General features: G+C 41.3%; 1 protein-coding gene across 1 annotated transcript in view; it reads right to left on the reverse strand.

Annotated features, from left to right (window-relative positions):
- The window catches only part of sufu (suppressor of fused homolog (Drosophila)), an 81,071-nt gene extending 63,764 nt beyond the window's left edge, over window positions 1–17,307 (reverse strand). Inside the window, exons 1-2 of the mRNA XM_052027700.1 lie at window positions 17,010–17,307; window positions 7,670–7,804 (exon numbers count right to left, since the gene is read on the reverse strand). Coding sequence (XP_051883660.1) covers window positions 7,670–7,804; window positions 17,010–17,146 — 272 coding nt within the window. The 5' untranslated portion in view covers window positions 17,147–17,307. The remainder of the gene's footprint in view (window positions 1–7,669; window positions 7,805–17,009) is intronic.
- Between the last annotated feature and the right edge of the window lie 6,629 nt (window positions 17,308–23,936).

The raw sequence follows: 23,936 nt of genomic DNA on the forward strand, positions 1-23,936 counted from the left end.
TCTGCTTGAAAGCCTCCTTTCCCTACCCTAAATTTTAAAAGAATCAGTCATTTAAAATAACATTAAAATTTCATGTATGCAGTTTATTTATATATAGCCATGGAAATAGCACGCAAGTCCTTAACATGAAAGATATCAAAAAGCTGACAGAAAATGGAAATGATTAGAGACTCTCTAGATCTTCCTGTCTGTACTTTGACCCTTGCTTCAATCTTTACATTTACCTCTCTTTGGGGCTCTTTTAATCTTTTAGCTTTGGGAGCGTGCCTATTAAGACAAGAGGGCTACTGAACTCCACCAGAAGTTCAGCAGGAACAGTGAGGAATGGCCTTAAGTACTTAAAAAATAGCCAGCATCCAGTATTGTGGGAGATCCAGCCTAAATGTCTAGCTGCAATGCTTGAATGCACACTTTCTGTCCAAAATTATCAGGTCACATCTTGAATCATATGCTAACCATTCTACTGACTGAAACTTTGTTCATCACAACCAAAGAAAATCAATGTGCAACATCCAAAGCAAAATTACTTCACTCATATTTTCTACAGATATTCTTAAAAATGCAAATATTATCTGTATTGTGAAAGGTCTACAAGATCCGAGGCAGCAAATAGTTCAGTATGCTGCTATCCTAAACTATAACGGCAGCATACTGGATTATTATCCAGAAGCCTATACCACTGACCCAGACACAAAATAAACCCACCATAACATCTGGGAAAATCACATTCAAATAATTAAATAAATCTGGAATTAAAAAGACTATGAAACTACAGAATTTGTCATGAAAACCCACTTTCTTCATTAAAGTCCTGAGGGGAATGAAATCTGCCTTCCTTATCTGATCTAGCCTGTGTGTGAATCCTGACTTTCCAATGTGATTGATTCGTAACCATCTTCCCAGTTCAGGGCAATTAGGGATGGATAATAAATACAAGCCTTGGCAAAGATATGCATATTTTGTCAATGAACAATTAAACCCCTGCTATCTCAAATTCCTATAGTTGCAGATGCACAGCAATAGTATTGCCTGCACATTCCCAAGTCAAATATAATCCAAACTACGGAATACATTTGATAGGTTAAAATTTTGCAACCCTCTATCTAACAGCATTATGGAAGCACCTTCAATCCATAGAATGCTGTGACTCAATACTGGCCAACATCTTTTCAAAGGTAATTAGGAATGGACAAATGCTGATTGAAGAATTTTTGAAAATGCACTACAGGTCCAAGATTAAAAATGCCCAATTTATGGACAGCCCTGTACGCATGAACAAGCATTTGGGAGACCGGCGGGATGGATATAAATGGACTTACCCACTGCCACGGGGCTGCAGGCATCTTCTGCCAGATGGGAATGGGGCATTTCCCTGTACCTTCTTACCCACCTCTATCTCCCGCCCTTGAGCCACAACCATCAGGGGATGGGTGGAGCCAAGCAAAGGTGGCACCACTGAGCAGACTCTCTCATTCACCGAGTCAGTGAGGTCAGCTGGTGGCCACTCTTCCCATACCTGCTTGCTCTCCCATCACAGCTGTTTGTGTGATCCTCTCCCACACACTGATTTTGTTCATTTCCAATTTACGAACAGTTTGGGTTACAAACAATTCTTAGGAACAGAACCCTGTCATAACCTGTGGACTGCCTGTATTTGTGCTCTGATTATTCATTTCTTGATTTGTGTTGAATTTAACGATCCTATTGTCCCTTATATTCTGCTCTGGCATCCTGAGGCAGTAGAAAAATACAATGTTCCAACTCTTCAACATTTTACCAAGTAGTCTCATCTAAAGTGTGCAGATTCACAGGCATAGAATGAATCAACTATAGGAGTCCTCTACCATCATGTTTGAACAACACATGGTTTTCACAATTTAGGATCAAAATTGCTACCTGCAGAATGGTATTATAAGATAAATTACAAGCTTCAGGGCGAGGGAGTGGAATTAAAAGTTCATTATACAAGAGATTTGAATAGATTACTGAACAGTTTGGCAAATACTACCAAACACTGTAGAGTTCAGAAATAAACTGAGCTGCATCAGATGCAAGACAGGATTGACTAACATCACAGCAGCTTACTAAAATTAATAGCAAGTCAAAAGGGTAGGTAAGTATTAGGTAAAAGATGATCAAATCCCTCAACTATTTAAGACAACTGAAATCTGGATTACGGAAAAAAATTGCAAGGTTTACTGAAATAAACCACATGACCATTTTGTGGGAGAGTCCTGAGATTGAGCAGGCAAGGAGTGAGGGGAGATGAAGAGGCAAAAATGAGTTAAGTGGAACAATCCAATTAAACATTACTAAATATTGATCAGAGGAACAAAATGAGAAAGCTTCAAGTTTATATATAAAGAACAAGATAGCTTTATTAAATATAGTCCACTCTTGCACTGAAAAAGAATCAAGAGAACAGAAGCTGTTATTATAATCCTTTGCATGGAACATCCCACTTAAGAGTTAATAATGATCATGTATTCTGCAAAGGAATAAAATCTGTACTAAGTACCAACCGTACAGAGAACCATCACCATCCCTTAAAAACATAAATAGTATTTGGCAGCGGCAGTAGTTTTAGGAAAATATATTCATTTTTGGATTAAAAATTACATTTTTCAAAAACCAGTAGGGTTAAGGGGGTCACTTTGCAAAGCTTTTGATCGCAAAGTTCTTAGCAAAATTATTTCAATACCTTGCTTAATCTCTGCTTACAAAGTTGTCTGCAGGAAAATCCAAAACGTACATATATCGTGCTCCAAAAATAAAGACTACCATGCCATGAGCCTCATGCAGAACACATGTTTGAATAACAAGATTCAAATAATGCCAAATTCACATGCTGGTTTTAATTTATTTCTCCCAACTTGCACACATGATGAACACATTTTAAATTCCTATCACAAAACATAGAACCAACAACAAGAATTAATGATGTAAAATTTCACAAGCTTAGATGATCTGGATAATTGTAATCAATGCAGACATGATTTCAAGTTGTAGATTATGTCTTATGAAATAGTCCACTCATTGAAACACAGTGAATTGCACAGTTGGAAAAGGCACATTTATTCAACAGCATCAAAATTGCTTTCACCATAACTCATCCAGTTAAAAAGAACTTCATCTACGAAACTGATCTGTCAAGACAACTAGTGCAACTAAAAGATGAAGGTCGATGCATTTTCCAGGGAAGGGTGAGAGAGTACTGAACATCTCAGGTCTGAGGAGGCACTCCTATTCACTTTGAGTTCAGCTGTAGAATACTCTTTGGTCAAGGGTGAGGAAGCAGCGGGAATTACAAAGACCAGAGAGATGATGATTATTCCCACTCTCCAACTAAGAACAGTCTAACAAGGGTTGTAGACATTTGGACCGGTACATGGATAAAGGAGGATTAGAGGGATATGGGCCAAACACAAGTTAATGGGACTAGCTCAGATAGACATCTTGGTCGACATGGATGAGTTGGGCCAAAGGCTCGATTTCCATGCTGTACAACTCCAAACAAATTCATTAAGTTTTAAAACATAAAATGCTGTGAATAGTCAAAAGGTCAAGTAGGATCTGTGGGGAGATACCTTTAACATTTTAGTTCGACAACCTTTTGTCAGGAAGCTGAATGGGCTGATGAAAGATCTACCTGAAACATTGATCATCTCCCCACAGATGCTGTCTCACCTGTTGAGTATTTCATGAATCTTGTTTTAGTTTCCTATTTCCAGAACCTGTAGTATTTTGTTTTTTGAAAGAAAGATGCTACATGCTACACAACCCAGAAAATGGGTCAGTCATCAGACTGTTATCATTTGAATTTCTGCATCTCAAATATTTCAAGCTGGAGTCCTGACTACATAAAGCAGATTTCAACACACATATCACTGACATATAACCGTTTTCTAATCAAGTCTCGTATTTTTGTATGCAAAGTATACACTGGGGCATTTTAATCCATAATCATTTCTGGCCAAGTTCAAAAGGGAATTTAAGTAAATTGATTATTCAATTTAGACTCTGAAAATAAAATACTTCCTGTTTCAGGTGATACAAAATAAAAATTCCAAAGACCAGTTCTGAACTATAACTTGCTGATTTCAAAGTCAATAAATAAGGAACCAGTTCTAAAATTAGTCTTGATTAAATTAATCACTAGAAAAATATTGAACAGGATAAACTTATGTATGGTCAATTAAGATTGATTATTTGCAAAAACGTAGGTCAAGTAAATATATTGTAATAAGGTCAAGTGATGCATTACAACATGTACTTAAGTATTTACTGCTACATATACATTTTTCAATGCAGACTGCTTTGTAGGAAATTAATTTTCATCTTGTGTATCGCAATATACCATGAATTGGTTAATCAAACCACTCTTTTTGAAAAGTTTTGTGTGTCAGACCAAACAGCAAAAACTGAAAGCAGGTTGATAATCCTTTTCATCAGTTCTTCTTCTGACCGGGGGGGGGGGAAAAAAGAGGATAACTTTTAGAACCATAGAAAAATACAGCACAGAAAACAGGCCATTCAGCCCTTCTAGTCTGTGCCAAAACATTATTCTGCTAGTCCCATTTACCTGCTCCCAGCCCATACCCCTCCAGACCTCTCTCGTCCATGTATCTATCCAATTTACTCTTAAAAGTTAAGAGCAAGCCCGCATTTACCACATCAGATGGCAGCCCATTCCACGCTCCCACCACTCTGAGTGAAGTTCCCTCTAATGTTCCCCCTAAACCTTTCCCCTTTCACCCTAAAGCCATGTCCTCTCGTACTTATCTCTCCTAATCTAGGTGGAAAGAGCCTACTTGCATTAACCCTGTCTATGCCCCTCATCATTTTGTTATCATATCTCCCCTCATTCTTCTCCGCTCCAAGGATTAAAGTCCTAACATGCTCAATCTTTCCCTGTAACTCAACTCCTGAAGACCCGGCAACATTCTTGTAAATCTCCTCTGCACTCTTTCAATCTTACTGACATCCTTCCTGTAGTTCGGCAACCAGAACTGCACACAATATTCTAAATTTGGTCTCACCAATGACTTATACAACCTCACCAAAACATTCCAACTCCTACACTCAATACTTTGATTTATAAATGCCAGGATTCCAAAAGCCCTTTTTACAACCCTGTCTACCTGTGACTCTACTTTCAGGGAATTGTGTGTCTGAACTGCCAGATCCCTTTGTTCCTCTGCACTCCTCAGTGCCCTACCATTTACTATGTATGTCCTCCCTTGATTTGTCCTTCCAAAATGCAACACCTCACACTTGTCTGCATTAAATTCCACCTGCCATTTTCTGGACCATTTTTCCATTTGGTCCAGATCCCTCGGCAAGCTTTGAAAGCCTTCCTCAGTGTCCACTACACCTCCAATCTTAGTGTCATCCGCAAACTTACTAATCCAATTTACCACATTATCGTCTAGATCATTGATATATACAACAAACAGCAAAGGCCCCAACACAGATCCCTGAGGCACACCACTAGTCACAGGCCTCCAATCTGAGAAACAACCATCCACAACCACTCTGTCTTCTCCCACTCAGCCAATTTTGAATCCAGTTTACAACCTTTCCATGGATATCCATTGACTGAACCTTCTGAACTAATCTCCCATGTGGGACCTTGTCAAAGGCCTTACTAAAGTCCATGTAGACAACATCCACAGCCTTACCTTCATCTACTTTCTTAGTGACCTCCTCAAAAAACTCCACAAGATTCATTAAACACGATCTACCACGCCCAAAGCCATGCTGACTATCCTTAATCAACCCTTGGCTGTCCAAATACTTATATCTCTCGGAACACCTTCCAATAATTTACCCACTACTGATGTCAGGCTCACTGGCCTGTAATTACCTGGTTTACTCTTTGAGCCTTTCTTAAACAATTGAACAACATGAGCTATCCTCCAGTCCTCTGGCACTGCACCCGTGGCTAAGGACATTTTAAATACATCTGCCAGGGCCCCTGCAATTTCTACACTAGTCTCTCTCAAGGTCCGAGGAAATATCTTGTCAGGCCCTGGGGATTTATCTACCTTTATTCGCTGTAAAGCATCAAGTACCTCTGCCTTTTTAATCTCTATATGTTCCATGACACTAGTGCTTGTTTCCCTTCCTTCCATATCCACGATGCCAGTTTCCTGAGTAAAACTAATGCAAAAAAACTGTTTAAGACCTCCCCCATCTCCTGAGGCTCCACATATATACAACCACTCTGATCTTCTAGGGGACCAATTCTGTCTCTTACTATCCTTTTGCTCTTAATATACCTATCACCCTTTGGGTTTACCTTCACATTATCTGCCAAAGCAGCCTCATGTCTTCTTTTTGCCTTCCTCATTTTCTTACATTTCCTATACTCTTCAAGTACCTCATCCGTTCCTAGTTGCCTATACCTGCTATACACCTCTCTCATTTTCTTAACCAGCTCACCAATATCCCTTGAAAACCAAGGTTCCCTATGCTTGTTACCTTTGCCTTTAATCCTGACAGGAACATACAAACTCTGCACTCTCAAAATTTCATCTTTGAAGGCTTTCCATTTACTGAGCACATCCTTGCCAGAAAATAACTTATCCCAATCCACCCTACCTAGATCCTTTCTTATTTCCACAAAATTGGCCTTTCTCCAATTTAGAACCTCCACTCGAGGACTAGACCTATCCTTATCCACAATTATCTTGAAACTAATTGCATTATGGTCACTGGACCCAAAATGCTCACCTACACATACTTCTGTCACCTGACCTGCCTGGTTCCCTAATAGGAGATTAAGTATTGCATTCTCTCATTGGTACCTCTATACATTGATTTAGAAAACTTTCCTGAACACATTTGACAAATTCTAAGCCATCCAACCCTTTTGCAGTGTGGGAGTCCCAGTCAATATGTGGAAAGTTAAAATCCCCTACTATTACAACTTTCTGTTTCTTCCATCGGTCTCCTGTCTCCCTACAGATTTGTTCCTCCAATTCTGACTATTAGGCAGTCTATAATACAACCCTATTAGTGTGGTCACACCTTTCCTGTTCCTCAGCTCCACCCATATGGCCTCTGTAGACGAGCCCTCCGGGCTGTCCTGTCTATGCACAGACATGCGCCACTCCTCCCCCTTTCATCCCTCCTCCTCTATCACGTTTTCTCTTACCCTGGTCTCTATCTGGTACATCAAGGCCAAATTAAACTACGACACTGGGCAATTGCTTTTGAGAGCCTATAGAGTTCCAATTCATCATGCTAGGTGGTGGCTATTCCATAAGTCAACCCAGATGTGAAGGAGCCAATCCTCAGATTACATTAAGGTCAAAACATTTTTTTTTACAATCAGCAACATACAAATTATATTCAAAGACTTTTCACTTTAGCAATTTTTGGTACAGCAACCACATACAATCAATCATTTTTTGGTATCTTTCATAGTTATATGCGCAACATTGATATCAAATTAGTTTGCGTCAAAAACATTTCTATTACTAACCCTTGTTAATAACAGAATTATTTTCAAAAATTTGTATGTTGCAAAATAGCCATTGTGCCATGCGTTCAAACAATAAAACTCTGGAAAGGGACAACAGGTTTTGAACAGATCTAAGATGAGTAAATTTTCGGTTCGAATCTTGAATTTTTTTTAAATTTTTACTTCTTTTGGGGTACTTACTCGTGTACTCTATTGTCTCCATACAAGTCACTTAAACCAAAGCTGACATAATGCCAATGCTCAGGCACATCTTGTGTTGGACTCCCTGGATTTCTGTACATGCTGATGTAGTCCAGTGGATCTGGTCCTCCCAACCTTCAGGAGAAAGGAAAAAAAGAGATACCTTATTATTTTTCTAATAAAAATTAGTACAAATTTTCAAGTTGGTATTGGTTTATTATTGTCACTTGTACCGAGGTACAGTGAAAAGCTTGTCTTACAAACCGATTGTACAGGTCAATTCATTACACAGTGCAGTTACATTAAGTTAGCACAGAGTGCATTGATGTAGTACAGGTAAAAACAATAACAGTACAGAGTAAAGTGTCTCAACTACAGAGAAAGTGCAGTGCAATAAGGTGCAAGGTCACAACAAGGTAGATCGTGAGGTCATAGTCTATCTCACTGTATAAGGGAACCGTTCAATAGTCTTATCACAATGGGGTAGAAGCTGTCCAAGTCTGGTGGTACGTGCCCTCAGGCTCCTGTATCTTCTACCCGATGGAAGAGGAGAGAAGAGAGAATGTCCTGGGTGGGTGAGGTCTTTAATTATGCTGGCTGCTACACCAAGACAACGAGAGGTAAAGACAGAGTCCAAGGAGGGGATGCTGGTGTCCGTGATGCGCTGGGCTGTGTCCACAACTCTCTGCAACTTCTTGTGGTCTTGGGCAGAGCAGTTGCCGTACCAAGCCATGATACATCCAGATAGGATGCTTTCTATGGTGCATCAGTAAAAGTTGGTGATAGTCAAAGGGGACAAACCAAATTTCTTTAGCCTCCTGAGGAAGTAGAGGCGCTGGTGAGCTTTCTTGGCTGTGGCATTTACATGATTTGACCAGGACAGGCTGTTGGTGATGTTCACTTCCAGGAACTTGAAGCTGTCAACCATCTCGACCTCAGCACCATTGATGTAGACAGGTGCATGTACACCGCCCCCTTTCCTGAAGTCAATGACCAGCTCTTTTGTTTTGTTGACATTGAGGGAAAGGTGGTTGTCATGACACCATTCCACTAAGCTCTATCTCCTTCCTGTACTCCGACTCATCGCTGTTTGAGATACGGCCAACAACGGTGGTATTATCTGCAAACTTGTAGGTGGCGTTAGAGCAGAATCTGGCCACACAGTCGTGAGTGTATAGGGAGTAGAGTAGAGGGCTGAGGACGCAGCCTTGTGGGGCACCAGTGTTGAGAATAATCGTGCCGGAGGTATTGCTGCCTATCCTCACTGACTGCGGTCTGTTTGTTAGAAAGTCAAACTGTTTAAATGCTGATGGATTGCTAACTTGCTCGGGAGAGGGCTGGGGTGAGGAAGCAAGTTATTTAGGCTGAAGTTAGGTATATTCAGGCAAACTAGGAAAAAAAAGGAGCTGCCCTGCCAATAAACAAAAAATCCTTAATGTAAATCATTCCATAAAGGATCTGTTACTGAAGATTTGGAGATAATACTCTAAAATCATAATTCATGGCAAAGGAAAAGGGAGAATCGACCCAAAAATACTTACATTAATACAATACTCTTTGTATGCAATAAATATAACAAAGGCTATAGCTGGAAGTCTGAGAAAAATCAATTCAACTTAAATTCTTAATTGAGAACAAGTAAAGGAAAGCCATCAAGACACCAGGAATCAAATAAGAAACTTTCCGTAGATACAAGAGTTGCCTTTTTCCTTTTTAAGCCAGGCCTCCTCTGGAAACCTTAAGGGTTTATATATAAAATAACCCACTATTTAACGGCAGAACAGATTTCTTTTCTGATCTAAGAGACACTTCAAAATGGCAACTGCCTTAACAGAAGCCTGGACAAGAATTTAAGGAATGACTGACATTAGTTTAGAAATACTCTATTAATGTGTCAACAACCCTAGTAAAATGAGAACTTGAAGATGCAAATGATGAACTTTCAGATGTTGAAGCTGCCTTATGTACAGGGTCCTGGATTTTATAATGGGTGGCAGAGTGTTGCAGCAGTTAACCAAGGTGGTATATGCACATCCTCCCTATGGCCACGTGAGTTTCTCGAGTGATCCAGTTTACTCCCGATTCCCAAATACATGTTGGTTGGTAGTTTAACCGACTGCTGGAAATTGCAGTGAGTGGTAGGAGAATCAAGATGGAGTTGATGGGCACATGAGAAAGAATAGGTTACAGAGGTATAAGTGGGGGAAAGAGACTGAAAGCATTGTGCTAAGAGCTAGCAATAGACTTGATTGAACAATTGACCCAATGTTGTATGGAAATCTGAAGCAAAACAGAAAATGCTGCAAAAATCAAGCAGATCAGACTGCATCTATGGAAAGAAAAACAGCTAACATTTCAGCTCTGAGACCTTTATCAAAACTGACAAAAGCAGGAAAGCTGTGTTGAATCTAATACAAAACAACAAATAGGCCACGTATGGAATACCAAGTTCAATTCGACTTGCCATATTTTAGAAAGGATGTAAAGGTCCCAGAGAGGATGCAGAAAAGATGCACTACAATGAGTCAAGGAAGAGGAATTTCAGCTGAAAGGTTAGAATGGAGAAGCACTTAGAGAAAATTAAGTTGAAGGTATTGACTAGTTGGGTAAATACAAAGAAGCTGCCCCCATTAGCAAATGCATAAAGGGCTAGGGTACACGCAAGTAAAATTTTGATCAAAAGGCCCAAAGGAGACTTGAACTTTTTTTTAAAAACTCAGTAATTGTGATCTGCCTTTCACTGCTTGTAGAAATGGTGGAAGCAGAATAAATCAGGTGCCTTTTAAAAAAAGAATTGGATAGGCATTTGACAGAGAAATATTTTGTCAAGAGCTAGGGAATGAACAACGTTCCTCAACACAAAACTGGTGTAGACTTCGTGGGCCAACTACCTCCTCCTGTACCATACCATTTCTAAGATTCCATGAAATAGTGCTCCAAGAAGCAAGAAAGTTACTACAGAACTCTGATATTGAATTTTCATATAATTGTAGAATGCTCAAAATGCAGACGGCATCTTATTGGTCATATTCACTTGATTTGGAAGTTTCAGCTGCCTGCTGGTGGCATACATAAAGCAGCCTGCAGGGCTTCAAACCATAGGAATTGTTCCTCCTCCTCCATCATTCTCTTGTGCCCATTAGGGATAACTGCTGGTGAGATATGGGTACTTTTCAATTCTTCTATGAGCCCTGTTTTTCTTTTTAATATAACACCCATAAGTAGTCCCATTTCTGTATTCCATCTGGAGACAAGTTCCCTTCTGACGATTGATTCCACAATTATTTCAGATTTCTTTCACAAGCAGCAATGCTAGAGGGGGCAGTTGTTGTGAATTTTGAGTAATATGGCCATTCCTTTGTATTACAATTGAATAAATATGTAACTGAAAAGCAAAAAAAGCTGCAGATCCTCAAAACCTGACAGGTCATCAACCTGAAACATTATCTGTTTCTCTCTCCAAGAGTGCTGCCTGGCCTGCTGAGTATTTACTGCACTCTGTTTTAATTAATGAATAAATACATAGATGGGTGCAATGTTATGATTGAAGACACGGCAACGAGCTGCAATGATTCAAAACCATAGGCAATCATAGTATGATGTAAGACAAGAGAATTTTTCTCTGCCCAAGCTTGCAGCAAAACAATATCTGTAACCAGTGAAGCATGGGATATTTCTAAATTCATTTTTCTAATTTTATCATTTAACAATTATTCAAAGTAATTTCACCAATTTAAGTCCCAAAAAAACATGAAAACTAACATGTTAATGGAAGAATAGCTTCTTAGATACCATAAGAAGGTTATTCTTAGTTTCATGTTTTGGCATTACATTGATCAAAAGGTCAATCATCATATAGCAACCTCACAAAGCACTATCCCTCTTGTACCAAAGTGCACCCCTAAAAAGTGTCGAAATCAGAGCCTTAAACTCTGTTCAAATACACGAACATGAACATGGTTAATCTGTTAATGTGGGTTCTCAGTTTAATTCTGAGGTGGGCATAAAAGTCAGACCCATTTTGCCCAACTAGCTGTGGGAGATACTTCCAGTCGTAATGCTAACTCATTGGCCACATTTGTTTCAGCGGAATGCATATGTTGAACATTAAGAGGAAAGCTTAAACTCAGAAACCGAATCTTCCACTAGTCTAATGGCTTGCACAGCTTTAATCAGATAAGAATTAGGAACATAATGTAAAATGCAGATACAGTCTTTGTACCACATGCTTGGCACTGAATCAAGGGTCACCTAATGGAATTAAGCACATATGAGAAAATGGTATCATCAAGAAAATAAATCTTTTTTTCCCCATCATTGTATAATGAAAATCAGATACTTGAAAAGGTTATAAATTGAGTCAGTATGTATTATACTTTGATAATGTATTCCAAATAGACAAGCTCACAAAAATAATGCCATACATCACACAATGTTTGTTTCCAAATGAGGCTAGAGTGACAGCTTCCAAAGAATTACCACTTTGAATCAATCCTTTCTTGGACATAGTCAAATAATGATTGCTCTATACCAAAAACTAATAAATGTTTCAGTTCAAATACCGTTTTTATTGGTTTTCATTAGTCCCAAAAGATTTTTGGATAGCAAAGGAATTAAGGGATATGGGATTAGGATGGAAAAGTGAATGGCAAACAGGTGAGTGTCTGAATGGCTTACTACTGTTTCTCTCTGGTTTCTTAATCTGCAAAGATACAAAATTCCCTTTATTAAAAAAAAACAATAAAATTTTAAAACTTAATAAATATAATTTTCAAGCATAGATGTGTTTTCCAGGTAAATATCCCAATGACTGCACAACTACCTTTGGCACAGCAATAACCAGGTTTATCATTTTTCCCCAAGTTACAACAGACTAGTAGGGTGATTAAAAAATCTAATGTTAAAAAAAGCAGTCTTAATTAACGACATTAAATTTACTTTCTGTTCTTCAAAAAGTATTCAGATAAACAAATAGCCTGAAGTTATGAAGGAGTCATGAGCTCGGAAACAGGCCCTTTGGCCCAACTGGTCCATACCGACCAAGATGTCCCATCCAAGCTAGTTCCATTTGCTAGCATTTGGCCCATAACCTTTTCAACCTTTCCTATCCATGTACCTGTCCAACTGTCTTTTAAAAGTTGTTGTTGTACTTGCTTCAACTACTTCCTCCAGCAACTCACGTAACATAGATACCACCCTTTGTGTAAAAAAAAGTTGCCCCTCAAGTTCCTTTAAATCTTCCCCATCTCACCTTAACCCTATGCTGTCTAGTTCTTGATTCCCCAACCCTGGGAAAAAGACTGAATCCATTCACCCTATCTATGCCCCTCATGACTTTATACACCTCAATAAGATCACCCCGTGTTTTGATCTATTTACATCTAAGTTACAACAGGCACATGCATCGAAGTTACAAAACCAAACAGCAAATACAGCTCAAGTTATGACCAAGCAATGAAATTAAATAGTTTTGCTTTCACTCCACAAGATGAGACAAAATCAATGCCATATTCTTGATTAAGGTTAGAACCCCATATTAAACATCAACCATCAAGAAAGGTCAACTTCACTAGAGATCTAAACCAATTTTAATATTATCTGCTCAATTTTGTTTGTTTTTTCCCCCCTTTTTCTCACTTGAAATTCTCCTTCACCTTTATGCAGACATCTAAAAGACAGCACTGTTCTGGGACCCCTGCTCTTTATGATTTTTATAAATGACTTGGATGAGGATGCAGAGGGGTGGGTAAGTTTGCTGATGACATGAAGGTTGGTGGTGTTGTGGATAGTGTAGAAGGTTGCTGTAGATTACAACAAGACATTGATAGGACGCAGACCTGGGCTGGGAAGTGGCAGATGGAGTTCAACCCAGTAAAGCGTAAAGTAATACACTTCGGGAGATCGAATTTGAAGGCAGAATACAGGGTTAATTGCAGGACTCTTAGCAGTGTGGGGGAACAGAGGGATCTTGGGGACGACGTCCATAGATCCCTCAAGGTTGCTGCACAGGTCGATAGGGTTGTTAAGAAGGCATGTGGTCTGTTGGCCTTCATTAGTCGGGGTATTGAGTTCAAGAGCAGCGACATAATGTTGCAGCTCTATAGAACTCTGGTTGGAGTATTGTATTGAGTTCTGGTTGTCTCATTATAGGAAGGATGTGGGAGTTTTAGAGAGGGTGCAGAGGAGATGCTGCCTAGATTGGGGAGCATGTCTTATGAGGATAGGTTGAGTGACCTGGGGCTTTTCTCTTTAGAGAGGGGGAGGATGAGAGGTGACTTGATAGAGGTGTACAAGATGATAAGAGGCATAGATCGAGTGGACAGTCAGACTTTTTCCCAGTGTGACAATGGCTAACACGAGGGGAAATAATTTTAAGGTGATTGGAGGAAGGTATAAGGGGGATGTCAGGGGTAAGTTTTTTTTTAAAAACACAGAGTGGTGGGTGTGTGGACCGCACTGCTGGCAGAGGTTGTGGGGGCAGATACATCAGGGACATTTAAGAGACTCAGATAGCCACATGAATGATAGAGAAATGGAGGGCTATGTGAGAGGAAGGGTTAGATAGATATTAGAACAGGATAAAGCGTCAGCACAACATTGTGGGCTGAAGGGCCTGTACTGTGATGTTCTATGTAATGCTATTCTGGAGGCTAACTGGCCATTCAGCCCAACAAGTACATGCCAGTGTTTAAGTTCAACATGAGCCTCCTCCTAACCAACCCCATCAACGTATTTATTCCCTTCTCCCGAGTCTATCTAACTTTCCATCAAATGAACATTATTTGGCTCCTCTGCTAACAGGTTCCATAGTCAGTTCATCTCTGGGTAAAGGAAGTTTCTCCCGAGTTCCCATTAGCTTTACCAGAGGCAGCCTTTTATTCATGGCATCTAGTTTGCATCTATCCTACAAATAGAAATAGTTCTATATTTGTTCTGTCAAAGTACTTCATTAGCTTAGATCACTCAGATCACCACGTCTTCTTCCTGGAGAAAAATAGCCGGAGCCTATTCAATACTTCTCTGACAGACATTACCATTCAGATTTGGCATCATTTTAGCACTTTTTCCAGTATGCTTCACTTTCGATTTTAAATATGAAACAACAATTGTTCACAGTACCCCAAGTTTGGCCTATTCAAAGCTGGACAAACATTTAATAATACTTCCCTGCTCCTGAATGCAAATCCTCAGAAATTACTCCTGCTGCCTTGGTTATATTTTTAAATAGCCTTTTTTAAATTGCTTTCCTTAATTTAGAGATTTGTGTATCTGTACCCCCCGATTTCTTGGCTTCTTTATTGCATTTAAGTTCTTATTTAATGCTTACATGGTCTCCTTCTTCCTACTTATCAGTACTCTGATCACTTAATTCAGTTAAGACTGAAGAGTTGAAATGGTACTTTACCAATCAGCAAGAGATCTTTTAGTAAATTTACACAGGATGCAAATTTGTATCAGTCATCTTCAGCAACAATTTTTTTTTGCCAGCTTCACTTCCATAAATATCTTTCACTGTCCCCCTCATGCTCTACAATGCTGACACAGCAAAGGCATTGAAGGCAACATCAAATACAATCAGTATGCATCAACGTCTGACATTCAGTTGCCATTTTCCCTATTTCAGCTAGCAATGCACTTAGTACTACAGGTCTTTAAATGGTTTATCCTGCAACCCATTCCCTGCACCCTCGTACATTTCAGAACTGATTTACAGATTGAAAAGCCTATGTATATTGGGATACTGCAGCATATTTTGACATTATCTTTGGCTTTTTATTAACGGCAAAGAATCCAAGGAAGTGTATTATTTTGCTCATACAAGAACTCAGCAGTGTGAGCCATCACTGACAATGTAACCCAATGCAGGAAGAGTATGTATCGCTCGATCAACCTTAGCTGACCCAACCAAAAAAGAAAATTAAGATCCCCTTCAAATTTATCTAACTGTCTCTCAAATGAGGCAAATGTTTTCATCTACACTACCCTACCTGGTAGACTTTGAGGTCTGGCAGCTAGGTGCTCATTCTAGGCCTTGAGATAAGAGAAAAGGAAACAGAGTATTAAAGATAAGAGACAAAGCAGGCACTAGCAGTAAGAGGAAAATCTGATAGAGCAAGAGGTAAAAATGTTACTAGGTTACAGTCTATCAATTTTTCTTACATACATATTATAAAAAAGCATTTCATGAAAAATAATAACTTTCTATAAAAGGCAACACAACATAAAACAACAATGAGAAATTATAGAAGTTTAATTATAAGGGATTCAATATTGATTGTCTCAGGTAATCCAGATCCATCACAATGATGTACCTTTGATGATCTGCATGGGGAAATATGTCCCAGGCCTACAGCCAGGATTCCAGTAAATAAATTCAAAAGACCAGAATCTTTCCCTCTAACTTAAATAAATGCTGTTTCTAATATACTATAACTACTTATATAACTTTGGTACAGCTGCAAAGTTAGTGCAAAGACAAATCAACCTCAATTGTAGTTTAACTTATGAATTGACTGAATACATCTGAATCCACCAAAATTAAAAAATACCAAATGACTACTACATCTGGTAACGACAAATATTTCAATACTTAAATTCTGTGAAACAAATTTACAACTACATAAAAGTTCATTGAGAATTTTTAATCAAAATTGTTTAACATTAATAAACAACCCATTTCACACTAAATTCTATGATCATCAACACCAATAATCCAAATAAATTTTCCAATTTACATTTATTTTCACTACTTTAACCAACCTTCAACAGAATAATTGCAAGGTAAGAAACAAAAAAGAAAAATCACATTCTCCATTCACCAGCGACACCGTTTTTGTTTCTTTAAAGAAAGACTAGAAAAGCAGAGACATTTTTGTTCAGGCACGGTGAGTTTACAGGATTCACATTGGGATAAATTAAATACTATAAAGAGTTCTTCTGAACAAAATACGTCAGATATTGTAATGTATACAGAAAGTTCAAATAACACGTTCATCATTTACTTCAAAACACCATAATAAAGCAGCTTCCTTTTAAAGACTTCACACTGTACAAGAACTTTCGCCGAGTTTATACCTGAAGCAAAGAATTGAAACTAAAATTCTGAAAGCTGCAATGAAGTTAATAACTTTTTAAAAAGCAGCTGTGTTAAACGTAGCAAAGAAATTCGTGCACTAACAAAAAGGAATCGAGGAAAAGAACCTTTATAGGTAGGTTTATCTTGTAAAAAAAGTATTTAAATTCCTCGAGTCAAGCCTACTGCATGGTAACTTATTCTTCTGGGATGTGGGGCCTCGGGAAAAGGGTTCAGGCCGAGGATATTGATGTCGAGGTGACCTACCAATACTTGACGATGGCGGTGACTTGCAGAGGATTCGGCTGGTCCGAGTACAGCCTCCTGCACTCTTGGTAGATAGCGTGCAATCCCGGGGGCAGCAGCGCGGCGATGCCCGGGCCGCTAGGCCTCAGCTCCTCCATCGGATCGGCTACGAACTGGCACCGAGTCGGTCCGGGGCGGCTGTCTGACCCGCAGGCCTGCACCTTCCGTTCGGTTCAACCGGACTCGGCTCAACTCCGGCCTGCGGACGACCGAATGAGGCGTCGGGACCTCCGCCTCCTGCCGGTGAGCCCCTCCCCCCACAACAACCCCCCCCCCCCCCGTGCTGGGCTGAAGGCGCGCTCCCGCTGCCGCTCGCACTCGTGCAGCCGGCGCTCACTGGCCGCGATGTTGGCGCTGCCCCTCACACTCAGCCCCTCCCCCTCACACTCAGCCCCTCCCCCTCACACTGCCCCTCACACTCAGCCCCTCCCCCTCACACTCAGCCCCTCCCCCTCACACTCAGCCCCTCCCCCTCACACTGCCCCTCACACTCAGCCCCTCCCCCTCACACTCAGCCCCTCCCCCTCACACTGCCCCTCACACTCAGCCCCTCCCCCTCACACTCAGCCCCTCCCCCTCACACTGCCCCTCACACTCAGCCCCTCCCCCTCACACTCAGCCCCTCCCCCTCACACTGCCCCTCACACTCAGCCCCTCCCCCTCACACTCAGCCCCTCCCCCTCACACTGCCCCTCACACTCAGCCCCTCCCCCTCACACAGCCCCTCCCCCTCACACTGCCCCTCACACAGCCCCTCCCCCTCACACTCAGCCCCTCCCCCTCACACTGCCCCTCACACTCAGCCCCTCCCCCTCACACTCAGCCCCTCCCCTTCACACTGCACCTCACACAGCCCCTCCCCCTCACACTCAGCCCCTCCCCCTCACACTGCCCCTCACACTCAGCCCCTCCCCCTCACACTCAGCCCCTCCCCTTCACACTGCCCCTCACACAGCCCCTCCCCACACTCAGCCCCTCCCCCTCACACTGCCCCTCACACAGCCCCTCCCCCTCACACTCAGCCCCTCCCCCTCACACTCAGCCCCTCCCCACACTCAGCCCCTCCCCCTCACACTGCCCCTCACACTCAGCCCCTCCCCCTCACACTCAGCCCCTCCCCCTCACACTGCCCCTCACACTCAGCCCCTCCCCCTCACACAGCCCCTCCCCTCACACTGCCCCTCACACTCAGCCCCTCCCCCTCACACTCAGCCCCTCCCCCTCACACTGCCCCTCACACAGCCCCTCCCCCTCACACTCAGCCCCTCCCCCTCACACTCTCCCCCTCAGACTGTCTCTCCCACTCACACTCAGTCCTTCCCCCTCACACTCGCCCCGCCCCCCTGCACTGCCCACACTCAGTCCTTCCCCCTCGCACTGCCCCTCACAGTCAATCCTTCCCTCTCACACTCAGTCCCTCCCTCTCAGTCAGTCCCTCACACTCACCTCGTCCCCTCGCACTGCCCCTCACTGTCAGTTCCCCCCTCACACTGTCCCTCCCCCTCAGTCAGTCCCTCACACTCACCCCACCCCTTCACAATGCCCCTCACACTCAGTCCCTCCCCCTATAGTCCCTCCCCCTCACACTCAGTTCCTCTCCCCTGCTCTGCCCCTCACACTCTGTTCCTTCCCTCATACTGCCCATACTGTCCTGTCTGACCACCTTCACTCCATTCATCCAAAGCAGTTTGTCCTTTCCTCTGGCACTGCCCCTGATAATCTCTGTTCCCCACCCCACTGGACTATCCTGACACTCTTGGTTCCTTCCCCTCAAGCTATGCCCAATGCTCTCATTTGCACACCTCCCTCACACTGCCTTTGATGCTCTCTTGCTGCCCCTGCACTCTCCATCACACAAGTAGTCCCTTAATGCTCCCTGCTATCACCCTTGCACTGTTCCTGATGATGCCTGCTCCATCCCCCATGCTGTCCCTGATGTGCTCTATTCCCCCAACATCTCAGCTGGCCAGATGCCCTCTCTAACCCTCCAAACTTGACTTGCCCAAAGCTCTTTATTCTGTCCTCTTGCACTGCCCCTGATAGTGGAACGTCCAATCCAGGAACACTTAATGCTTGTGACTGAGTGACTCCCCAATCTCCTGGTAGCTCAGCTACTGAAGGTTGCTTTGTAGACTGTGTATCACCTTGGTTTCTTCAGTCTGACTAATTGATAAGCAATCATATTCCTTGACCTGCTCACCGATGGCACAGATATCCTGTACAAATACAGAATGCCGGAACTCTTTGCTGTCAGCAGAAAGTTTGGTCATACTGGAGGTGAATTGGTTTATTATTGTCACATGTACCAAGGTACAGTGAAAAACCTGTCTTGCATACAGTTCATACGGATCAATTCATTACACAGTGCACTGTGGTAGTATGAGGTAAAACAATAATAGAGTGCAGAATAAAGTGTTATGCCTATTCCTGTGCCACTCTCAGCAAAACCTGGGTTGTTATGGATGTGACTTTGTGCTTAAAAGACTTTGGGTATGTATTAGGTTGATCAGAAATAATCTCAATGTTTTTGGTAGAATTAATTACTTTGAATACCTGAAGAGAAGTGGTCTTTCCAAGAAGTAAACATAATAACTGATAAAATAGACAAGTAAATTATGGGGCTTCTTCTGTGCAAATTGACTTGTATTTCCTACCTTATAACAGTGAAGGTGTTTAAAAGGTACCATTGCAGTTTGGTTCTGTGCTCTGTGAAGTTCCCTGGTTTATCACCCCCTTCCCAGATGTGGATAATGAGATTATGGATTCGTAAGTGAAGCTTTTCACCATCTACTCTCAAGGACTTGTTATTTTTTTAGTCGGTATATGGCCTGACTGACTTCTCGTCAGTCAGAAGTGGTGACAAGGTTGGTCTGCATAGGTTGCATTGGGATGGAGTCAAGTACACCCAAGTCAAGGATGGAGTCATGGTTGAGTAGATTTTGAAGTATGTTGATTGCCCCTCTGTCCTTGATGAGCTCAGCTCCCATTCTTGGTATTGGTATTGGTTTATTATTGTCGCTTGTACCGAGGTACAGTGAAAAACTTGTCTTGCATACCAATCGTACAGGTCAATTCATTACACAGTGCAGTTACATTGGGTTAGTACAGAGTGCATTGATTTTGTACAGGTAAAAACAATAACAGTACAGAGTAAAGTGTCACAGCTACAGAGAAAGTGCAGTGCAATAAGGTGCAAGGTCACAACAAGGTAGATTGTGAGGTCAGAGTCCATCTCATCGTATAAGGGAACCGTTCAATAGTCTTATCACAGTGGGGTAGAAGCTGTCCTTAAGTCTGGTGGTACGTGCCCTCAGGCTCCTGTATCTTCTACCCGATGGAAGAGGAGAGAAGAGAGAATTTCCCGGGTGGCTGGGGTCTTTGATTATGCTGGCTGCTTCACCAAGACAACGAGAGATAAAGACAGAGTCTCTTAGTGGTGTGGGGCCTTGGATGTTTGGGATATAGATGGCCTTAATAGCGCTGAAGAACCCATGTATGTCATGGCTGTCAATGAGTTGCATACAGGAGAATGTGCCTTACGTGCAACATCTATAGAATAAAGGTTCTCTACTGACCCACTCCCAATGAACCACACTGCTCTCTGATAATAAAGGTTCGTGGCAAGAATCTGAAAAATGTGGAGTGCTTCCTATATTTCAGGGAACACCTCTCAGTGAAGACTGATATCAATGATGAAATTCACCACAAATGAAAACTTAAAAAAAACCTGTAGATGCTGGATACCCGAAATGAAACAGAAAATTCTGGGAAAACTCAACAGGTCAGGCAGCACGTGTAGAAAGGGAAGCAGTTAATGCTTCAGCTCTTGAACCCTTCGTCAAAATCAGTGAAGGGTCTGATGAAGTGTTCTGAACCAAAAACATTAATAGTTTCTCTTTGCAACGATGCTGCCTGACCTGCTGAGTTTTTCCAGCATTTTCTGTTTTTATTTAAAATTCACTGCACCAGCATCTGCTCGATTGAGGAAAAGAGAATTTGAAGATCAAGACCTCAAAGGTGCTACAAAACACAGGGAGCAGTCATCCCTGCCCTTCTATATGCTCTTGAGACCTGCACTACATGCAGAAGGCACCTCATGGCCTGAAGATATCAATAAAACTGTATCCACAAAATCTTCCAAATTTACTCCAACCCTAACCCAACCAACATTAGTGTCCATCATCACCTCGAGAATGATGTTGTCAACATTTCTAGTATAGAGGCCCTGGTTACACTCAGTTAGCTACGTTGAGCAGGCCATACTGCTTGCATGCCTGAGACCAGACTCCTGAAGACAGATACTCTTTGGATGTTTATCATGGGCAGAGTTTACCAGGTGGACAGAAGAAAAGGTTCAATGATGTGGTCTAAGTTTCCTTGAAGAAATATAATATTCCCACTGAGTCCTGGAAAGCTATGGCCCATGACTGCTCAAAGTGGAGAAGGAGCATTTGGACTGTTATTGAGATGATAGAATCCTTGCATTGGAAGCTTGGAGAAGCCTTGGGAAAGTGGTGGAATGAGTAGACCTCCTTACAAACTACCAACCAACTTGCTCCATCAGGCACCTTCTGCTCCACTGTGGAAGAGGTCGCATTGGTCTCATCAGCCACCGCAGAACCCAAAAACTAGAATGGAAGCAAGTTATCCTCAATCCTGATCGACTGCCAAAGAAAAATCATGTTGACCATCTTCAACAGATCAGCTCAGATTTGTACAAATTTGAATTCATGAATCTTACGCAACAAGACAAGGATTACTGCAGCCGCAGAAAATATTTTGCAGTGTCATACATGGGTTTCCTCCGGGTGCTCCAGTTTCCTCCCACATTCCAAAGACGCACGAGTTTGGAAGTTGTGGGCATGCTATGATGGCACCGGAAGTGTGGCGACACTTGCGGGCTGCCCCCAGAACACCCTACACAAAAGGTGCATTTCACTGTGTGTTTCCATGTACATGTGAGTAATACCTGACACATTTTATTAAGCAAATAATGTTCATTACATGTATGGACCCAGAAGGCACAGTATTCCTTTTAATGTTTTACAGGAATTCTATCCACCACCTTGAATTGGTTAATTTCCTTAAGTTGTTGAATTATTATATTGTTCAAGGTGATGAATGTTATTGCCACTGAACCTGTTATTAATGCAGTCTTAAATTAAGGACTACACAAGTAATGTAGAAATTGTTACCTCTTCTCTTCAATACAACCTCAGAAAGGCACTTACTATTGCAATATTGTTCACCTCTGAGACAGGTGAATCTCTCTCTGAACAAGACTATCAGTTGGTGTGAAATTAGTAGTACTCTGCTCATAACCTAAACCCATGATAAATTGAGTTCGGGCTCCTTGGCTTCTCATTTTGCATTATGTCATTACAGTCAGCATACATAGGAGTCTTCTAACCACAAAAATGGCTAGATTACTTCATAGGTATTCTACCTGAAGGCTGGGGTTAGTATGTGTTCCGGCTTACACAAATATCATCTAAGAAGGAGTCAACAATCTAAAACTGCAGAGAAAGAAATGTTCCGAGATAGTTCCAATGATTGGCCAAACAACCTAGTTTGTTTGTTGAATCTGTTGTCAGGAGGTAGAATTCTTTGCACTTGGTTAGCCAAGTGAAAGGAAACTTTGCTAGTAAGCTGCATTATTAGTTAAACAACAGTATCCTTGCATATGATCCAGATCCCCAAGTCTTAAATCTGTGCTTCTGGCTTTGGGTAAATGGAGCGTGCTCATGTAAGTAAATAGTGTACACACCATGTTGAAGAAAACAAACTCTCTGTTAATTTCTGAGTAACTTGATTGGAGATTCGTAAACTGTTCATTTTTTTTATTTGAACATTTCTTAAATATCAAATCCCAAGATGGCCAAAATTAACATCGTAATGGTGGAGTGCAGATTCTGACTCCTACAATGAAAGCAAACACATTGATTACGGTAACCCATTGCTTCACCTAGTCATCCCCAAGCAATAAGATTTTCCTTAAAAAAATGTTAAATGCATACTTACATAATTGATATTTTGGATAGAAGCCACAAAGTATTCCATACAATTAATGCTCCAAATTAAAACAATATAAGTATAATGTTATGTTTAGAAAAATAAAAATGATTTTAATTTATATGCAGAACATTTTTAAGGTGATTAAATATGTAATTTAAATTGAAACTTATAATGTATATTATGTAATAGAATGCTACATTATAGGATGTATTTTTAGGAAGATAGTCCCGTTGTCTCTGTGGTATGCAGTGAGTGAATAAAATTGGCTAGAAACTTTTTTTCCTAATGGTGAAGATCTCAGGAGGAAGATGCATTTCCAGCTGAATGTAGTTGTGAATGCTTCAGCCTTGTCTTTCGCATTCAGATGCTGGCCCCATCATCACTGAGCATATGAATTTTCTTGGCACCTGCTCCTCATCTTAGCAGCTTAGTTGTCTACCACCATTTACAATCAGATGTGGCAGGACTGAAGAGGTTTGATCTGATCTGTTGATTGTGGGATTGCTTAGCTCTTTTCATTAATTGCTGTTGAAATGTTTTCATTAACAACCCTAATATTGTACCTTGAAGTTTAATTGCTAAGCAAAGCCAGCAGAGTTCCAAACTGCATTACAGAAGAGTCCTTACTTACTTCTTGCATTACTGACGATTTTCTGTCAGTAAACTCCAACACCCTGTGGTGCTTACCCACCTACTCTTGAGAAAAGTGACTGAAGGAGAGTTTCAGTTAATGTGACTGTGTCAGACACTAACACATGTTTTCCATAGTTTTGCCTCCGAGTAAGGAGATTGTGGGTTGAAGACTCACGCAGCCTAGGCTGACCTTCAGTACAGTGTTGGCTTTTGGTTGAAATATACTGGCTGCCTATTCAA

This window comes from Pristis pectinata, chromosome 12, assembly GCF_009764475.1.
Source record: "Pristis pectinata isolate sPriPec2 chromosome 12, sPriPec2.1.pri, whole genome shotgun sequence".
NCBI classification, from domain to species: Eukaryota; Metazoa; Chordata; class Chondrichthyes; order Rhinopristiformes; family Pristidae; genus Pristis; species Pristis pectinata.